General features: G+C 42.2%; 1 protein-coding gene across 1 annotated transcript; it reads right to left on the reverse strand.

Moving 5' to 3' along the window:
• Positions 1 to 6,741: 6,741 nt before the first annotated feature.
• LOC129495134 (10 kDa heat shock protein, mitochondrial) lies at positions 6,742 to 7,184 on the reverse strand. Its single transcript, XM_055302519.1, has one exon. The coding sequence runs from the start codon at positions 7,143 to 7,145 to the stop codon at positions 6,837 to 6,839; it is 309 nt and encodes a 102-aa protein (XP_055158494.1). The 5' UTR covers positions 7,146 to 7,184; the 3' UTR covers positions 6,742 to 6,836.
• Between the last annotated feature and the right edge of the window lie 11,248 nt (positions 7,185 to 18,432).

Raw genomic sequence — 18,432 nt, forward strand, 5'->3', positions numbered from 1 at the left:
CGGAGGAGCAGGAGCTGCACCAACCTTCCCGGGCGGAAAGGGGCTCGCAGGGAGTTGGAGCAGGACCCAGGAGGGCGGGGATGCCCTCGGGCTCCCTGGGACACTAACAGACACCTGCGCCCGGGAGAGTGCCCCGAGCTCCCTAAGGGCTGCAGCGCGCACGGCGGGACCACCGGAGCAGCTCGGAGGGGCTCGGGCGGCGGCTCCGCGGAGGGGGCTGCGGGGCGGGAGCGCGAATCCAACAGCGCAGGCCCCGGAGCACAGGGCGCCGGGACACAGCCCAGGATCCGGCCTCCCCCGGGACAGGCAGAGGCCGGGAGGGCCCAGGACAGCAAGGACGCTCCTGCGCCGAGCTGAGCAGATCAGCGGCCCCGCCCCGGAGCCTCCAGGCCCTGCAGACCGAGAGTCCCGCCCGTAGTTACTGCGGGGCTGAATCCAGGCTTCCAGAGCTGCCATAGCAACTGCGGCTGTTCCTCCTGGGGCCTCACGGGGTAAACAATCCCCACTGAGCCCTGCACCAGGCAGGGGCAGAGCAGCTCCCCCAAGTGCTAACACCTGAAAATAAGCACAACAGGCCCCTCCCCCAGAAGACCAGCTAGACGGACCAGTTCCAGGGGAAGTCAAGGGACTTAAAGTCTACAGAATCAGAAGATACTCCCCGGTGGTTTTTTTTTTTTTTTCTCTTTTTTCTTTTTGATTTCTGATTGCTTCCCCCACCCCCCTTTTTTTACTCCTTTCTTTTTCTTTCACTTTTTCTTCTCTTTTTTCCTTTTTTTTCTTCTTTTTCTTTTTCCTTTTTCTCTTTTCTTTCATTCTCTCTCTCTCTTTTTCTCCTTTTCCCAATACAACTTGTTTTTGGCCACTCTGCACTGAGCAAAATGACTAGAAGGAAAACCTCACCTCAAAAGAAAGAATCAGAAACAGTCCTCTCTCCCACAGAGTTACAAAATCTGGATTACACTTCAATGTCAGAAAGCCAATTCAGAAGCACTATTATACAGCTACTGGTGGCTCTAGAAAAAAAGCATTAAGGACTCACAAGACTTCATGACTGCAGAATTTAGATCCAATCAGGCAGAAATTAAAAATCAATTGAATGAGATGCAATCCAAACTAGAAGTCCTAACGACGAGGGTTAACGAGGTGGAAGAACGAGTGAGTGACATAGAAGACAAGTTGATGGCAAAGAGGGAAACTGAGGAAAAAAGAGACAGACAATTAAAAGACCATGAAGACAGATTAAGGGAAATAAATGACAGCCTGAGGAAGAAAAACCTACGTTTAATTGGGGTTCCCGAGGGCGCCGAAAGGGACAGAGGGCCAGAATAAGTATTTGAACAAATCCTAGCTGAAAACTTTCCCAATCTGGGAAGGGAAACAGGCATTCAGATCCAGGAAATAGAGAGATCCCCCCCTAAAATCAATAAAAACCGTTCAACACCTCGACATTTAATAGTGAAGCTTGCAAATTCCAAAGATAAAGAGAAGATCCTTAAAGCAGCAAGAGACAAGAAGTCCCTGACTTTCATGGGGAGGAATATTAGGGTAACAGCAGACCTCTCCACAGAGACCTGGCAGGCCAGAAAGGGCTGGCAGGATATATTCAGGGTCCTAAATGAGAAGAACATGCAACCAAGAATACTCTATCCAGCAAGGCTCTCATTCAAAATGGAAGGAGAGATAAAGAGCTTCCAAGACAGGCAGGAACTGAAAGAATGTGTGACCTCCAAACCAGCTCTGCAAGAAATTTTAAGGGGGACTCTTAAATTTCCCCTTTAAGAAGAAGTTCAGTGGAACAATCCCCAAAAACAAGGACTGAATAGATACCATGATGACATTAAACTCATATCTGTCAATAGTAACTCTGAACGTGAACGGGCTTAATGACCCCATCAAAAGGCGCAGGGTTTCAGACTGGATAAAAAAGCAGGACCCATCTATTTGCTGTCTACAAGAGACTCATTTTAGACAGAAGGACACCTACAACCTGAAAATAAAAGGTTGGAGAACCATTTACCATTCAAATGGTTCTCAAAATATACCCTAAAAACTACAGAACACTTCTGAAAGAATTTGAGGAAGACACAAAGAGATGGAAAAATATTCCATGCTCATGGATTGGCAGAATTAATATTGTGAAAATGTCAATGTTACCCAGGACAATTTACACGTATAATGCAATCCCTATCAAAATACCATGAACTTTCTTCAGAGACTTAGAACAAATTATTTTAAGATTTGTGTGGAATCAGAAAAGACCCCAAACAGCCAGGGGAATTTTAAAAAAAGAAAACCATATCTGGGGGCATCACAATGCCAGATTTCAGGTTATACCTCAAAGCTGTGTTCATCAAGACAGTGTGGTACTGGCACAAAAACAGACACATAGATCAATGGAACAGAACAGAGAACCCAGAAGTGGACCCTGAACTTTATGGTCAACTAATATACGATAAAGGAGGAAAGACGATCCACTGGAAGAAAGACACTCTCTTCAATAAATGGTGCTGGGAAAATTGGACATCCACATGCAGAAGTATGAAACTGGACCACTCTCTTGCACCATACACAAAGATAAACTCAAAATAGATGAAAGATCTAAATGTGAGACAAGATTCCATCAAAATCCCAGAGGAGAACTCAGGCAACACCCTTTTTGAACTTGGCCACAGTAACCAGAGAAGGACAAACAGTGTATGTTCTCATTCATTTGGGGAATATGAATAATAGTGAAAGGGAATATAAGGGAAGGGAGAAGAAATGTGTGAGAAATATCAGAAAGGGAGACAGAACATAAAGACTTCTAACTCTGGGAAATGAACTAGGGGTGGTGGAGGGGGAGGAGGGTGGGGGGTGGGGGTGAATGGGTGACGGGCACTGAGGGGGACACTTGATGGGATGAGCACTGGGTGTTATTCTGTATGTTGGTAAATTGAACACCAATAAAAATTAATTTATAAAAAAAAAACATTTCACTTTGTCTTTTGAAAATTGCTGACTTTTGTTCATTAGGGGGGCACAATTTGTATTGCTTCCCAAATCTGTGCTTCCCAAAATGTAATTCTGAGACCTCAAATAAATGCTTTTGTTTTATTTCAGCTCTTCCTTTTTTCTCATTCAACACACATAAGGAAGTAACTACAGAAAAATCAAAATTAAAAGCCACAAAGTTCTCCCTCTGGGAGAACTTAATGAGATGGGTAGAAGTGAGAAGGAGAGAAAGAGGTTAGGGGACTGTTGCTTTTTATCACAGTGCTTTTTCCCGGTTTCATTCTTCAGAAATGAGCCTGCCTTTCTTTCATTAGAATAAGTTTTTTAAAATACAAAGAAAAATACAAAGGAGCTTCCTGCTTCCAACCAGATCTGGGATGTGAAGTTAGATTTTGTGTGTAAGTGACTTAGCTAGTGACCCCAGCTGCATAACTTTGAAGGCTTTGTCTTCATTCCTGATTTACTGATTGGGAATATATTGGTGAGTCTGACTCCTGATCCAGTGCTCTGAAAAATAGGTCTATTGAAGCCAGTAAGAGAACATTTTTTTTTATGCATAAGATTCTGAGTGTATTCTAGAAGCTGAATTAGAATCTGGGTTAGAGTCCCAGACTTCTCTGTTCAGAAGACATAAAGCCTGTGTTAAAGGCAAGCTTCTTTGTTTGCTAGATACCATTAAGAATATGGCAGCTTTTCAGTCAACTGAAATTCCTCCTTCCCAAACCCTCACTAACTATATGCTTCATCAGTATGGCAATTCATTCTATTTACTTCCTTTTCTGTTGGCATTACTTTACTAAGGGTAATTTGCCATTTCAATGGCTCCTTTGGGAAACGTAGTATCTCCCCAAACTGTCTCATCTAAGATGTATCCTCTCTCTCTCTCCCTCTCTCTTTTTTAAAAAGATTTATTTATTTATTCATGAGGGGGAGAGAGAGAGAGAGAGAGAGAGAGAGAGAGAGAGAGAGTGGCAGAGGGAGAAGCAGGCTCCTCAAAGGGAGCCCGATGTGGGACTTGATCCCGGATCTCGGGATCACCACCCGAGCCGAGGGCAGGCGCCCAACCGCTTAGCCAGCCAGGTGTCCCAAGATGTATCCTCTCTCATCCCTTCATGCCTTCATCCTTTTATCACCTCCAATCTTCTCTTCAGCTCCCTTAGATCTTTTGATATGTCACCCTTCATACCACTAACTCCTGCATCCCTCTGCTCACAGACCTTCCCTTCCCATTCTAGCCCCTCAACTCCTTGTAATCCCTCAAACTCTATGCTCCCCCATCAGGGGTCTCAAAGACCCAGGGATCCCAAAAGCAATCACTTATTGCTGAAAAGGAAAAAAACTAATTGAAGGTAGACTGTCTATTTTACCCACTCATATGGGATTTGGATACACCCAAATGTCTAGTGTCTCCTCAGTCCCTTAGCCCAGATTAGTTCCACAGCTTCTGTAAGATTACATATTGGGGCAATGACAATCTTAAAAATCTCCTCCCACAAATACAGTGAAGAGTTTTAGCCCCCATATTGAGCCTGTAACTGTCACTTCTTCCATCTATCAGAAACACAATTTAGATAAAAATATAAAGAAGGGCAGGGGCAAGGACAAACACTTATACACAGTAAGGAGTTTTGTATTCTGTATTTATGCCTGACTCCTGGTTAAAATTTTAGAATGAAAACCACAGAATCTCTACTTATGTCTATCTGTATGTATATGTGATATTTTCCCACCTCCAGATGGTGTTACCAAATTAATTTATAAAATTCCTTAAAGAAACTCTATCTTCATTGGTTTAGATAAAAGTAAGTGCTTATATAAATTAAATATTCCTAAAATTCCTGGGAATATAGAACTATTTTTCAAATTCACTTGATTTGAGTAAATCTTTGATAAAGATTATTTTGATATTGTAGGTTTCATTAGAAAACAACCATGTCTTCCTAATTGTTAGCATTACATAAAATACAGGCATACATTCTTATTTTACTTGGACTTACTAAGCAGATAAGCAAATATTATATCTGTTAAGTGTATAAGACTATAAAATTATAAATTTGACTTTAATTAAAGTCATTCTATCAAACCTTATTTCAACAAAAACTTATGTCTACTTAAAAGTAGTTTCCAAAATCATTTTGTATCATTATTGAGATATAATTGACATACGGTGTTATATTAGTTTCAGGTGTACAATATAGTGACTTGACAATTCTATACACTGAATTTAGTGTAATAACTTCTAGGTCTATCCATGTTGTCACAAGTGGCAAGACTGCATTTTTTATGGCTGAGTAATATTCCTGTATGTGTGTATATGCCCACATGTGTGTGTTACACCTTCTTTATTCATTCATCTATTGATGGACATTTAGGTTGCCTCCATATCTTGGCTACTGTAAATAATGCTGTGATGAACATAGGGGTGCATAAATATTTTTGATTTAGTGTTTTCATTTTCTTTAGGTAAATACCCAGTAGTAAAAGTATTGGATCATATGTAGTTCTATTTTTAATTTGGGGGGGGAACTTCTATACTCTTCTCCACAGTGACTGTGCCAATTTACATTCCCATAAATGCATGAGTGTTTCCTTTTCTCCACATCCTCACCAACACTTGCTATTTCTTGTCTTTTTGATACTAATCATTCTGACTTGTGTAAGGTAATATTTCATTGTGATTATGATTTGTGTTTCCCCAGTGATGAGTGATATTGAGTGTTTTCATGTGTCTGTTCACCATCTGTACTTCCTCTTTGGAAAGATATCTATTCAGGTCCTCTGCCCATTTTAAAATCAGGTTATTATTTATTTTTTGGTGTGGAGTTGTATAAGTTCTTTATATATTTGGGGTATTACCTCTCATCAGATATATGATTTGCAAATATTTTCTCCCATTCAAGAGGTTACTTTTTTGTTTTGCCAATGGTTTCCTTCACTGTACAAAAGCTTTTTATTTTGGTGTAGTCCAATAGTCTGTTTTTGCTTTTGTTTTGTTGCTTGAAGAAACATATCTAGAAAAGTATTGCTAAGGTTTATGTCCAAGAAATTATGTCTTGTTTTAGGAGTTTTATGGCTTCAGGTCTCATATTTAGGTCTTTAATCCATTTTTAGTTTATTTTTGTGTATCATGTAAGAAAGTGACCCAGTTTTTAAAAAAAGAAAAGTGGCCTAGTTTTATCCTTTTCTATGTAGCTGTCCAGTTTTAGCAACACCATTTATTGAAGAGACTGTTGTATATTCTTGCGTCCTTTGTTATAGATTAACAAAGGAACAAAAATTCTTGCCTCCTTGGTTATAGATTAGTTGGCCATATAAGCATAGGTTTACTTTTGGGATCTCAATTCTGTTCTATGATCTATGTTCTATTTTATGCCAGTACCATAATGTTTTGACTACTATAGCTTTGTAGTATATCTTGAAATCTGGGATTGTGGTAATCTCTAGTCTTGTTCTTCTTTCTCAAGATTTCTTAGGCTATGTCTCAATAAGCATGTAGGCACTGAAATTTAAAATACAGTACCACTTACAACTGCTCAAGAAAAGAGAAATACCGTGCTATAAATCTCCCAAAATATGTACAGGACTTATCTTCTATATACAATGCACATAACTGAATTGTTTTTGTATTCTTGGAATATCAATACTATAGTGATGCATAACATTTTGGTGTTTGCAAGTTGTCAGGAATGTGGGGGTCAGGGAGGGAGGTGGTCACTTTTTTTATCATTAGTTTGGACACCATTAGTTTATTATAAAAGAGAGACATGAAAATTATTTACATGATGCAAGATTTCACAACTTCACCGGAATGGGCAGCTTCACTTCATGCCATTTTAAGAATGATTTCAGTCCACATACTTTCCGAGAATGTCACCATCTCTAAATAAGAAATAATCTTTGTCATCTAGGACTACTTTGGTGCCTCCATATTCTGGGAGAAGAACTTTATCTCCAACTTTCACACTAACTGGTTGAATCTCTCCACCCTTTCCTTTGGAACCCGATCCAACAGCCACTACTGTTGCTTGCAACACTTTCCCTTGAGATTTTTCTGGTAGCATGATACCTCCTTTGGTTACAGTTTCAGCTGCACTCCTTTCGACTACAACCCAGTCAAAGAGGGGAAGAAACTTCCTAAATGCCTGCCCTGCCATGCCTCTGGCCACCGCAGTCCCACCCGCTCTGGAGCCGCTGCCGCCAGGAGACCCGCAGTCCCTTTTTTTTTGGTTTTCAGTTCAGACACCTCACAGCCCCAGGCAGGGATAGAATAGGGTAGCCTGCATTTTCCTTCCAGCCTCTGATGCTCAGGTGTCAGCCAAGTCTAGCAGAACCAGAAGGGAAGGGGAAAGGGGATTGGGCCTGTGACAGCAGGAGCAGCGAGGCTTAGCTCTTCAGCTTCAAGTGCAGGGGAGAGATGACCCAGAAATGCCCAGCATAGATGCTAGCACAAGGTCATTGGCCATCCTGCACGATGGAGACCCCTCTGCTTCTCTCATTGTTGTCAGAGTGCTGAACCAGGGGATTCAGGACAGCTTAAACCTGTGAACTTTGAACACAATAAGTTTATTTAAACCTAGCTGTAGAATCTGAGACCATAACCATTAGGCTCATCTAGAAGTTGGCAATTATAATAGTCCCTGCCTCAGAGTTAATGTGAGGATTAAGTAACAAATACAGCTGGTCTTGAATATTTCCACATATTATAATCCTTTGTCTGCTACCCTGGGGAACTACCGATGTTTGTATGCACATAATGGCATCATCTGTACCCTGAGAAAATGACTTATTCCCAGAAACTAACCCACAGCTTATCATGCCATAGCTCTCAGGATATTCCTAAAAGTTCCTTAATGCCTACAGCTTCAGCTGTACTATACAGCTTCTCAGACTTTGCTGTTCATGCAAATCATGTGGGTATTTTGTTAAAATGCCCTCACTATTCACAGTATGGTCCATGGACCAGGAGTACTGGCATCACATGGGAATTTGTTAGAAATGTAGAATCTCAGGATCCAGCTTGACCTGTTGAAGCAGAATCCATCTCTACCTAGCTCCACAGGTGATTTGAATGCATGTTAAAGCCTGAGAAGCCCTGGCTCAGAGAGGACTGCTAGGAAACATGCTCCGGTCAGGGTTTTAGAGGCTACAGCTATGTAAGGGCAACAAGAAGAATCCTTATTAATGATATAACTGTTCTGTGTTTTGTCTGTATCAATATTAACAATCTAGTTATGATATTGTACTATAGATTTGCAAGATGTTACCATTGGGTTAAGCACATAAAGTGTATATGAGATATTGCTGTATTATTTTTATAACTACACATGAATCCACAATTACCTCAAAATAAAAAGATTGTTTAATACAAATTTTAAAAATACATACATGTGTAAACCTCATGTTCCCACCTTTAGTTCTAGCATGACCTTGAATGTCTTCAGAATGCCTGGGGATTACAGAAACATGCTGTTTCAGAAACTGGTATCAGTGCACTTCACAGAAATGGAATGGGAGCTTTTACCTAGGCTGCAAGTTTATTCTCACACTTTTTATAGGATGTTTTGATGGATTGTGCTTGGGGTATGAGAGAAAGAAAGCAGTTCATATTTGGTACCTGAGCAACTGGTTCAACAGTAGGGCTGTTTCCTGAATACTAGGGAAAAGCAAAAAGACAAATATCTAATATGATGTCAGGTGTTGATATGTGTTAAGGAGAAACTAAAGGAGAGTCCCAAGCTGGATTGTGGCAGAGTGGGATTGGGGAGGTGAATTCAGATAAGATGCCCATAGGGGTAAAGAGGTATTAATGGGTGCTCTATGTAAAAGAGGTTTCTATGAGAAAAAAATTGGAAAACACTCAAATATACATTCATCTTTCGATGGACACAATTTTTTTATAAATTTATTTTTTATTGGTGTTCAATTTGCCAACATAGAATAACACCCAGTGCTCATCCCATCAAGGGCCCCCCTCAGTGCCCGTCACCCAGTCACCCCCACCCCCGCCCTCCTCCCCTTCCACCACCCCTAGTTCGTTTCCCAGAGTTAGGAGTCTCTCATGTTCTATCTCCCTTTCTGATATTTCCCACTCATTTTTTTCTCCTTTCCCCTTTATTCCCTTTCTCTATTTTTTATATTCCCCAAATGAATGAGACCATAAAATGTTTGTCCTTCTCCGATTGACTTATTTCACTCAGCATAATACCCTCTAGTTCCATCCACGTTGAAGCAAATGGTGGGTATTTGTCACTTCTAATGGCTGAGTAATATTCCATTGTATATATAGACCACATCTTCTTAATCGATCTTTCGATGGACAGCGAGGCTCCTTCCAGTTTGGCTATTGTGGACATTGCTGCTATATACATTGGGGTACAGGTGTCCTGCCATTTCACTGCATTTGTATCTTTGGGGTAAATCCCCAGCAGTGCAATTGCTGGGTGTAGGGAAGATCTATTTTTAACTCTTTGAGGAACCTCCACACAGTTTTCCAGAGTGGCTGCACCAGTTCACAGTCCCACCAACAGTGCAAGAGGGTTCCCCTTTCTCCGCATCCTCTCCAACATTTGTTGTTTCCTGTCATATTTTTCACCATTCTCGCTAGTGTGAGGTTGTATCTCACTGTGGTTTTGATTTGTATTTCCCTGATGGCAAGTGATGCAGAGCATTTTCTCATGTGCTTGTTAGCAATAGCCAAACTGTGGAAGGGGCCTCAGTGTCCATCAAAAGATGAATGTATAAAGAAGATTCCATACACAATGGAATATTACTCAGCCATTAGAAATGACGAATACCCACCATTTGCTTCAATGTGGATGGAACTGGAGGGTATTATGCTGAGTGAAGTAAGTCAATTGGAGAAGGACAAACATTATATGGTTTCATTCATATGGAGAATATAAAAAATAGAAGGGATTAAAGGGGAAAGGAGAGAAAATGAGTGGGAAATACCAGAGAGGGTGATGGAACATGAGAGACTCCTAACTCTGAGAACAAAAGGTAATGGAGGGGGAGGTGGGCAGGGGGATGGGGTGACTGGGTGACAGGCACTGAGGAGGGCACTTGAAGAGATGAGCACTGGGTATTATATGTTGGCAAATTGAACTCCAACAAAAAAATATATACAAAAAAAAAGAGGAAAACAGTCAAATAAAATTAGTTACTGCAGGATTTTCAGATCCATGACTAGACTAATGGCATCATGAATCCAAGAGGGGGCACATAATCTGAATGAAAAGGCCATGCTCCTGTGGTTGTGTGTCCCTTCTGGGAACAGGAAGGCTGCCATAGATTGAAGAATGCTGTTGCTGTGTGGTAGGGAAACTGAAGGAACTCCATTTTTAGAAAGGCTCTCTCTCTGTCGTTTCTATGCTAGGCCCCCCTCATGTTCTATATTTCACCTTGCATCTGAATAAACCAAAGAAACTATGTTCCTACTCCAAAAGCAAAGCAAGAAAGCTAAATCATTTTCTAAGTTTCATGGAGGACCCCAAACACCTGGTAACATCTAAAAACTAGATCCCAAACATGTTCCAGGGCATTCAAAGAAATTTCAGCTGGAAAAAAAAAAAAAGAAATTTCAGCTGGAAATGTCATCAATACCCACTTCCTTCAATGATTTATAAAATAACACCTGTTGTTTACCTGTCACTTGCTCTTGATCAGAACCTACCCTTGGGCAGCCCCAGTGGCGCAGCGGTTTAGCGCCGCCTGCACCCCAGGGTGTGATTCTGGGGGCCTGGGATCGAGGCCCACATCGGGCTCCTTGCATGGAGCCTGCTTCTCCCTCTGCCTGTGTCTCTGCCTCTCTCTCTCTCTCTGTGTCTCTCATGAATAAATAAATAAAATCTTTAAAAAAAAAAAAAAGAACCTACCCTGGATTCCTGAATGAACATGTACCCCGGACCCCTTTCCAATATAAACTCCTAGCCCTAAGCAACAAAGGCTACAATTTATACTCCCTTCCTTTCCAAGTCTCCCAGACAATCACCTGCTATACTGTATCACTTACACGATTTAATAAACCCTACTTTCACTTCTTCCTGGCTCAAGTTTGATTTCTATCCTGAGTGAAGTCAAGGACCCTCTTTGCTGGTCCTGTGTGTCCCCTTTGGGTCCTTGGATCAGATCTGCCTATGTCACTTGTTCTAAGGTCTCTGAACCAGGGCACAGGAACCCCTGTATGATCCTTCATGGCCTTCACCATCTCTTTGGTCTTTTCCTTTCCTGCACAGATGTGGCACCATCTGCCAGTTGGAATCCTGAAATAAAGGAAATTATCAAGTTTTAATGTTTGTGGGCCCTGCCCCTGGGCTCCCAGGGAAGCTATACTTTTACTAAGGTCAGGATGTCTTCACCAAACTTCAAAGTATGAGCTCTTTTCTGCTCTGAGCACACATCCTACATCTCATACGTCTCTTCATTAGCCAATAACCTAAAAGAAATGTTCCAAGCTAAAGATAAGAGTAAAACTCTCCCTAAATTCTGTTCCCACACTTCCAAAGCTTGCAACCTTGCACATACTAAAAACAAAAGATAAAGTTTGTAATTGTCTGAAAGGTCCTTCATCATGATGATTTGTAACTCTTGATGTAACAACAACAAAAACAACAAAAAAACCCCACCCCCATTAATAAACGGGATTAAACATCCTTTCTCTGGAGCACTCTCTGTGAAATTTGTGTATTTCTGGCCACTGTCCTCACTTGAGCTTGTGATCTTATAAAACTCTCTTCCTTTATTTTTAGAAATCTAAATGGAGTGTTCATTTTGCATGGACAAGAGCACTCCTTGCCGTGGATTTGAAGGGGGCTGTGAGAGCAGAGGCCCAGAGGCCCACCTTGGAGGGTGAAGCTGCAGAGCCTAGGTATCCACCAAATACATACATTTCTGTTTTCCTCTTTCCAAAATGTGATTGAGAACATTCTCATTTAACACACCCTCTGATGCTCTTGAACTTAGGAAAAGCCTTCACTTTCATCATCCCCTGCTGAGAATGACCTGAACTGTGTGCTTCCCTTGACTGCTGACAGTGAGGGCAAAGGCTAGTGCCTTCCCCTAACCACACCTTCCCTCTGCTGCTTTTTAACTTTTAATTTTGAAATGTTTGAACATACAAAGTAAAATACAATGAACCCTAGAATTCCTATCCACCACTGGCTTCAAAAATCACCAATTCCTGGTCATCTGCTGTCACCTAAATTCCCATCTATTCCCCTCAACTTCCCACATAATTTTGAAGCCAATTGCAGACATCATTTCACCCACAAATATTTAAGTTTTTTTTTCTTTTAATTTTTATTTATTTATGATAGTCACGCACAGAGAGAGGGAGGCAGAGACACAGGCAGAGGGAGAAGCAGGCTCCATGCACCGGGAGCCCGACGTGGGATTTGATCCCGGGTCTCCAGGATCATGTCCTGGGCCAAAGGCAGGTGCTAAACCGCTGTGCCACCCAGGGATCCCCTATTTAAGTTTTTATCTCTAAAAGTATTATCTCTAAAGATATGATATAATGTGATAGTAACCATAAATGTCTCTTTAAAAAAATTAGTAATACCTACTTTCTAGCTTCAGATATCCAGTTATTATTCTGATTTCTACAACGGTCTTTGGTCTGTGTGCATAATCAGCATGCAAATAATTTCCAAATTTATAGTAAATTGTAATTAGTTGATTTATCTCTTAAGTATCTCTTACTCTGTTAGTTTTCTCTCCTTTTATTTTTCCTTGGCAATTTTTTTGTGAAAGAAAATGACATTTTTTCTGGCGGTTTCTCAGGCTGTATGTTGCTGGCTAAATCACTTTCAACATGTTTCTCTGTCCCTATACTTCCTGAAAATTGGTAACTTGGTCTAGAGCCTTGAAAAGATTCAGGGTTTTTTTTTTTTGTTGTTGTTGTTGTTTGTTTGGTTGTTTTTTTGTTGGTTTATTTTGTGTTTTGTTTTTGTTTGGCCTACATCCGTCCATTTATTAGCAATGGCAAAGACATCCTATTAGCTAGGAAGCAATGGAGGGTTATTCAGATCAGAAGGCTATCTGCAGAAGGGAGGAGGGAGAAGGGACAAAAGCAGGGAAAGAATGTATCTGTTTTGCAGAATAAGAAGCTCTCATCAAGGAGACATATAACCAGGTGTTCCAACTGATACACCCTTACTTGAGCCAGTTTGGAGCTGAGGACCTGGGCAGAAGGCTCCTTTAGGAACCTATCATACTAAGATCTCCTTCTATGGATAGGGTTTTCTGCTATTTTTTGAACATACAGTGTATATATTAGCATGCTGACATGCTAAGTTTGCACAGTGAATCAAAGTGCCTAAGTAACAAAATACTTAATGTATCAAGCACCATGCCCCCTCCCCAGCACATTGAATAAAAGCTCCCTGCACTAACCCCAAAGGGAAACAGTGCTTTCCGAACCATCTCCCTGTTTCCTTACTTGTGGCACGCAATAAAAGTTTTTGCTCAAACTATGATCTGTGGGCTGGTCTACTGGCTGAAGCACCCCAAGCAGCAGACACTGTTCAGTGACAATCCTAACCTCATCCTTACCCCACTGATCATTAGGAAAACATTTCTAAAAGAAACTTCTGGTTAAGTATTTGGTTATACTAATGTACAGGATAAATGCTTGATTTTTTTCTCCCTTTACTTACTGGTTTTCTAAAGAATGACGTGGCACCAAAATGAGGTGTCAGGTATTTTTTTTAGTGCCATTATAAATTGGTGGATTTAAACATATTAGATGTGTTTTAGTCCACTGCACTTATAATTCTTGCTAAAGCACAAATCAGTTGGCCCAAAGGGAGCCGCTTCCGGCAGATCCTCATTCCTCTCGCCTGTACCAGGCACTCATGTTTCTGGGAGACCCCTGGTTTCTTTGTGCACAGAATGGAATTTATATAGTCATTCTTATGTACAACCCTTTCATTTCTCCATTCCTGTTTATGATTCCCTTTTTTTACTTTTTAAAAACTTTTGAAAAGATTTAATTTATTTATTCATGAGAGACAGACAGAGAGAGAGAGAGAGAGAAGCAGAGACACAGGCAGAGGGAGAAGCAGGCTCCATGCAGGGAGCCCAATGTGGGACTCGATCCTGGGTCTCCAGGATCAGGCCCTGGGCTAAAGGTGGCAGCAGTAAACTGCTGAGCCACCCAGGCTGCCCCTCTTTTTTTATTTTTTAAAGATTTTATTTATTTGAGGGAGAGAGAGAGCATGAGTGGGGTTGGGTGGGGTGGGGGAGAAGGAAAAGCAGACTTACCACTGATCAGGGAGCCCAACTTGCCCCTGGGATCAAGACCAAGCAGAAGGCAGCCGCTGTTTAACCAAATGAGTCATTCAGGTGCCTCTAAAGAACATTTTAAACATTACTGGAATAAGTACAGGACCTTACAAGTTATCTACTTTGAAAGGAAATGTACATTTGGATAGAGGAGTTGGGTAACTTTTTTTAAAGACGATAAAAACATAACTACTATAAACCAACCATAATCAAAAGCCACAGTAAAAAGCAAAAATGACTTACAGGTATTTCATTACCCTCACACCTTGCATTATTTGCCTATGTTAAAGGACATCTAACATTATTTTAATGCCATGATCTAACATCTTAATCTCTTGGCTTAATTTCACTTTTCTAGCCGACATAGAAAAATGTACAACTCATATCAATGCCAGAAGGCATCCTATTTTCCTGGTAGCCTAAATTATTAATAAATATGTCAAGGAAAGAAAACTAGCATCAACCCTTTTCTGTAGCTTGACTACTTCTTAAGTCAATGCATGCATACTATTGACCCTAAAGTCAGTTTCCTACAGGGTGTAGTGTTTTGAAAACTAATTTGCCCCTATCTGTAGGGAAGCAGATGGTGCAGTGACTAAAAACATTGTCTGGGAGACAAGGGACAGGGTTTTCAGTCCTAATACTGCCACAAAGGCACCTTTCTTTATCTCTCCCTGACTTTGCAAGCAAAGGAATGGCTATAGTTAGGACTTGCAATATCCCTTCCATTTCAGGATTCAGTGCTAAAGTGCTCCTTTCAATGTGAGAGGCAGGGGTCCATAATTAGAAATCTAGACAAACATTTTCCACCAGGGTTTGCAGACTCTGGAGCAATCTCCTTTTCATCTGTCTTGATGGCTACACTGGACAAGTTGCTAGGAGAACACCCAGTATGAGGCCAGAGCTTCCACTGTCTCCTCAGATTCATTGTTAAACCCTCCCTGGATCATTCTTTGAGAAAGATGAAAAGAAGATACTGAGTAATGAGAGAGTCCTTGCTCAATTCAGGTGTAAGAGAACCAATCCAAAGATCAAACAGAATTTCCTTGGCATGTCCTCTGACGTCGTGATGATAAAATCCCATTTAAGGTAAGCATTGTCACTGCCCTTGCAACGGATGAGGCAAACCAGGCTTTCAAATGTTAGGGAACTTGAGTAGGGCCCTGGCGTCTCTTCAAGCATGGTGCCGTTTCTGATGTTGTGCAACTGTCTCCCATAGGTGGGGTCTTTCTTGTGGAAACATACCTCCTGCAGTCAGTTTCTTCCCAAGGTCAAGATTCTCAGAGCCTTCAGTGTCACCACAGATAGGGAGCTACTCCATTATACCAAAGAGTCAATGTCTTTTGAGTGTGTTCAAGTGTATCTAGGTCCTTATCCACATGACAGATTCCTATCCCACAGGTGTGCCCCAGCCTGCAGGACATAATCTGGTCACCATCTTCTTCATTCCAAACACTGTTCTGTGAGAATGAAGCCTGAAATCTTATGCAACTCTCTTTGTCGTCAATTCATATCTTCAATTTATTAAATGATAAGATACTTGATACTTTTTTTATCCTGTGCCGCAGATCCACAGCCTGTTTTCTTCGAAAGTTCTATCTGAGCCACCTGAAGGAAGGCTGGGCTATTCACACCATCAGCTTTCATCTCTGAAAAGTAGACTCAGTTCTGGTCTGTTGGTATCTTTTGCAGGAGTTGGTATCTTTCTGATGAGTTGATGGTAGACGAGTTCGGAAATGTTCAAGCACAGCTTTTATCAGACAGCTAAGAGTAAACATGAAATTCTCGGCAGGAAGAGAGTCCACTAAGACGTCACAGACTGATGGGTCTCCTGATGGGTCTTCCTGCAGGTGTTCAAGTGTTGGTCATCCACTGAGTCATGCAAAAAGGCTCCACAGCTCCCAGGTACTTAGTACTGTTCTAGATACTTGCTCTGTGCTTCTGACCAAAGGGTCCCACGCCAGCTTCCATGGTTTCTATTACTCTGCTTGAGCGCTCACCGACCTCCGAGACACACGTTCTTTGCTAGATCTCCGCCTTACTACTAAAGGATAGAACTCAGGAACAGCCAGCTGGACAAGACCCGCAGGACCAAGTGTGGGGGAAAGGGCAGGAGCTTCCACGGTCTCTCCAGGTGCTCCTCTCTCCCCACGTGGTCACCATCTACGTCACCATTCCTAACAGTATTACCGCCGCCCTCCGTTTTAGGTTTAGCTGTAAGACATCTTCAGCTAGAGCTCGCCCAGGAACCTAAGCTCTCGGGGTCAAAGGGCAGCGGGGCGGCCAGAACCAGTGAGACAGGGTCCGCCTGGCCTCCTAGAGCGGGATGGAACGGCGCTGGGGGCCCTCACGAGCGCTGCTCCGCCGCAGCCCCTCTGCCTCAGTTCCGCGTGCGCCAAACCCGGGCCGGGGACCACCGGGAACATGCCTCTGGGTTGGGCGAGCCAGACTCGGGGCGGTGGAGGGCCGCGGGGGCGTGGCCGGAAGCGTGCTCCGCCCCGCCCTCTCCGCGCCTCTGCTCAGACTCCTGAAGGTCACAGCGGTGGTGCCCGCTCCTCGGCGCCCCAGTCGGAGGAAACTTCACACGTGGCGCGGTGGAATGTTGGTTTATTTTACCCTCTGGAAAGTGGAAGAGTCGTTTAAAGGGGGGCTGGGGAGGGGGCTCCTGGGTGGCTTAGTGGTTGAGCGTCTGCCTTCCCTCAGGTCCCTATCCAGGGATCCTGGGATCCTGGGATCAAGTCCCCCATCGGGCTCCCCACAGGAGGATCAAGTCCCCCTCTGCCTCTCTTTGTGTGTCTATCATGAATAAATAAAATCCTTAAAAATAGACAAATAAGGGAGGGAGGTACAAGGTAGGGTGGCCCTTGCAGCCCCCGACCCCCTACATTTGCGGTGCAGAGTGTTCAAGCTGCTGTCTGCTGAGATCACCTCCACTGTGCACCTCAGACTAGGGCATAAATCTCCTCCCCTGAAGGTGTGCTTCTATATGACGGAAGCTGACTTAGTCTCCCTCATACGAAGTTCCGGAGTCTAATTTGATGCGATTTCGCTTTTCTGTGTATTCCATTGTGTGTATGATTTGAATATAATTTCATCCCGTTTTCTCCTATGAGTCTGTCTTTTCTGAGTTAACTTCACATGCTCCCAGGCGCTGAATCTTAAGAGCACAAAGGGAAAGGTTTTTCCTCCTTGTCACGTGCGGTTCATAGTTACCAAGTCAAAGTGAGTCCTAAATTCCTTTTAAGCTCACAGGCCAAATCCATATCCCATCAGAATGCTAGAGCGCTCCCTAGTCTCTGCAAAGTCTGGGGTTGTGTTTCCATGGAAAACTTTGGTCTGTTCTCCCAAACTTATTTCTGTGGCTTTCACATTTCCACCTATATTTTTATATTTGCGTCAATGGGGAATCAGGCTTACCTGATCTATTAGACTTCTCCAGAGAAACAGAACCAATAGGGGGAGGAAGAGTTAAGAAACTGGCTCATGCTTTCCCCTAAGATCAGGAACAAGACAGGGATGTCCACTCTCACCACTGCTATTCAACATAGTATTGGAAGTCCCAGCCTCAGCAATCAGACAACAAAAAGACATTAAAGGCATTCAAATTGGCAAAGAAGAAGTCAAACTCGCCCTCTTCGCCAATGACATGATACTCTACATAGAAAACCCAAAAGCCTCCACCCCAAGATTGCTAGAACTCATACAGCAATTTGGCAGCGTGGCAGGATACAAAATCAATGCCCAGAAATCAGTGGCATTCCTATACACTAACAATGAGACTGAAGAAAGAGAAATGAAGGAGTCAATCCCATTTACAATTGCACCCAAAAGCATAAGATACCTAGGAATAAACCTAACCAAAGAGGTAAAGGATCTATACCCTAAAAACTATAGAACACTTCTGAAAGAAATTGAGGAAGACACAAAGAGATGGAAAAATATTCCATGCTCATGGATTGGCAGAATTAATATTGTGAAAATGTCAATGTTACCCAGGGCAATTTACACGTTTAATGCAATCCCTATCAAAATACCATGGACTTTCTTCAGAGACTTAGAACAAATTATTTTAAGATTTGTGTGGAATCAGAAAAGACCCCGAATAGCGAGGGGAATTTTTAAAAAGAAAACCATATCTGGAGGCATCACAATGCCAGA

Source organism: Nyctereutes procyonoides, unplaced genomic scaffold (assembly GCF_905146905.1).
Source record: "Nyctereutes procyonoides isolate TBG_1078 unplaced genomic scaffold, NYPRO_anot_genome, whole genome shotgun sequence".
NCBI classification, from domain to species: domain Eukaryota; kingdom Metazoa; phylum Chordata; class Mammalia; order Carnivora; family Canidae; genus Nyctereutes; species Nyctereutes procyonoides.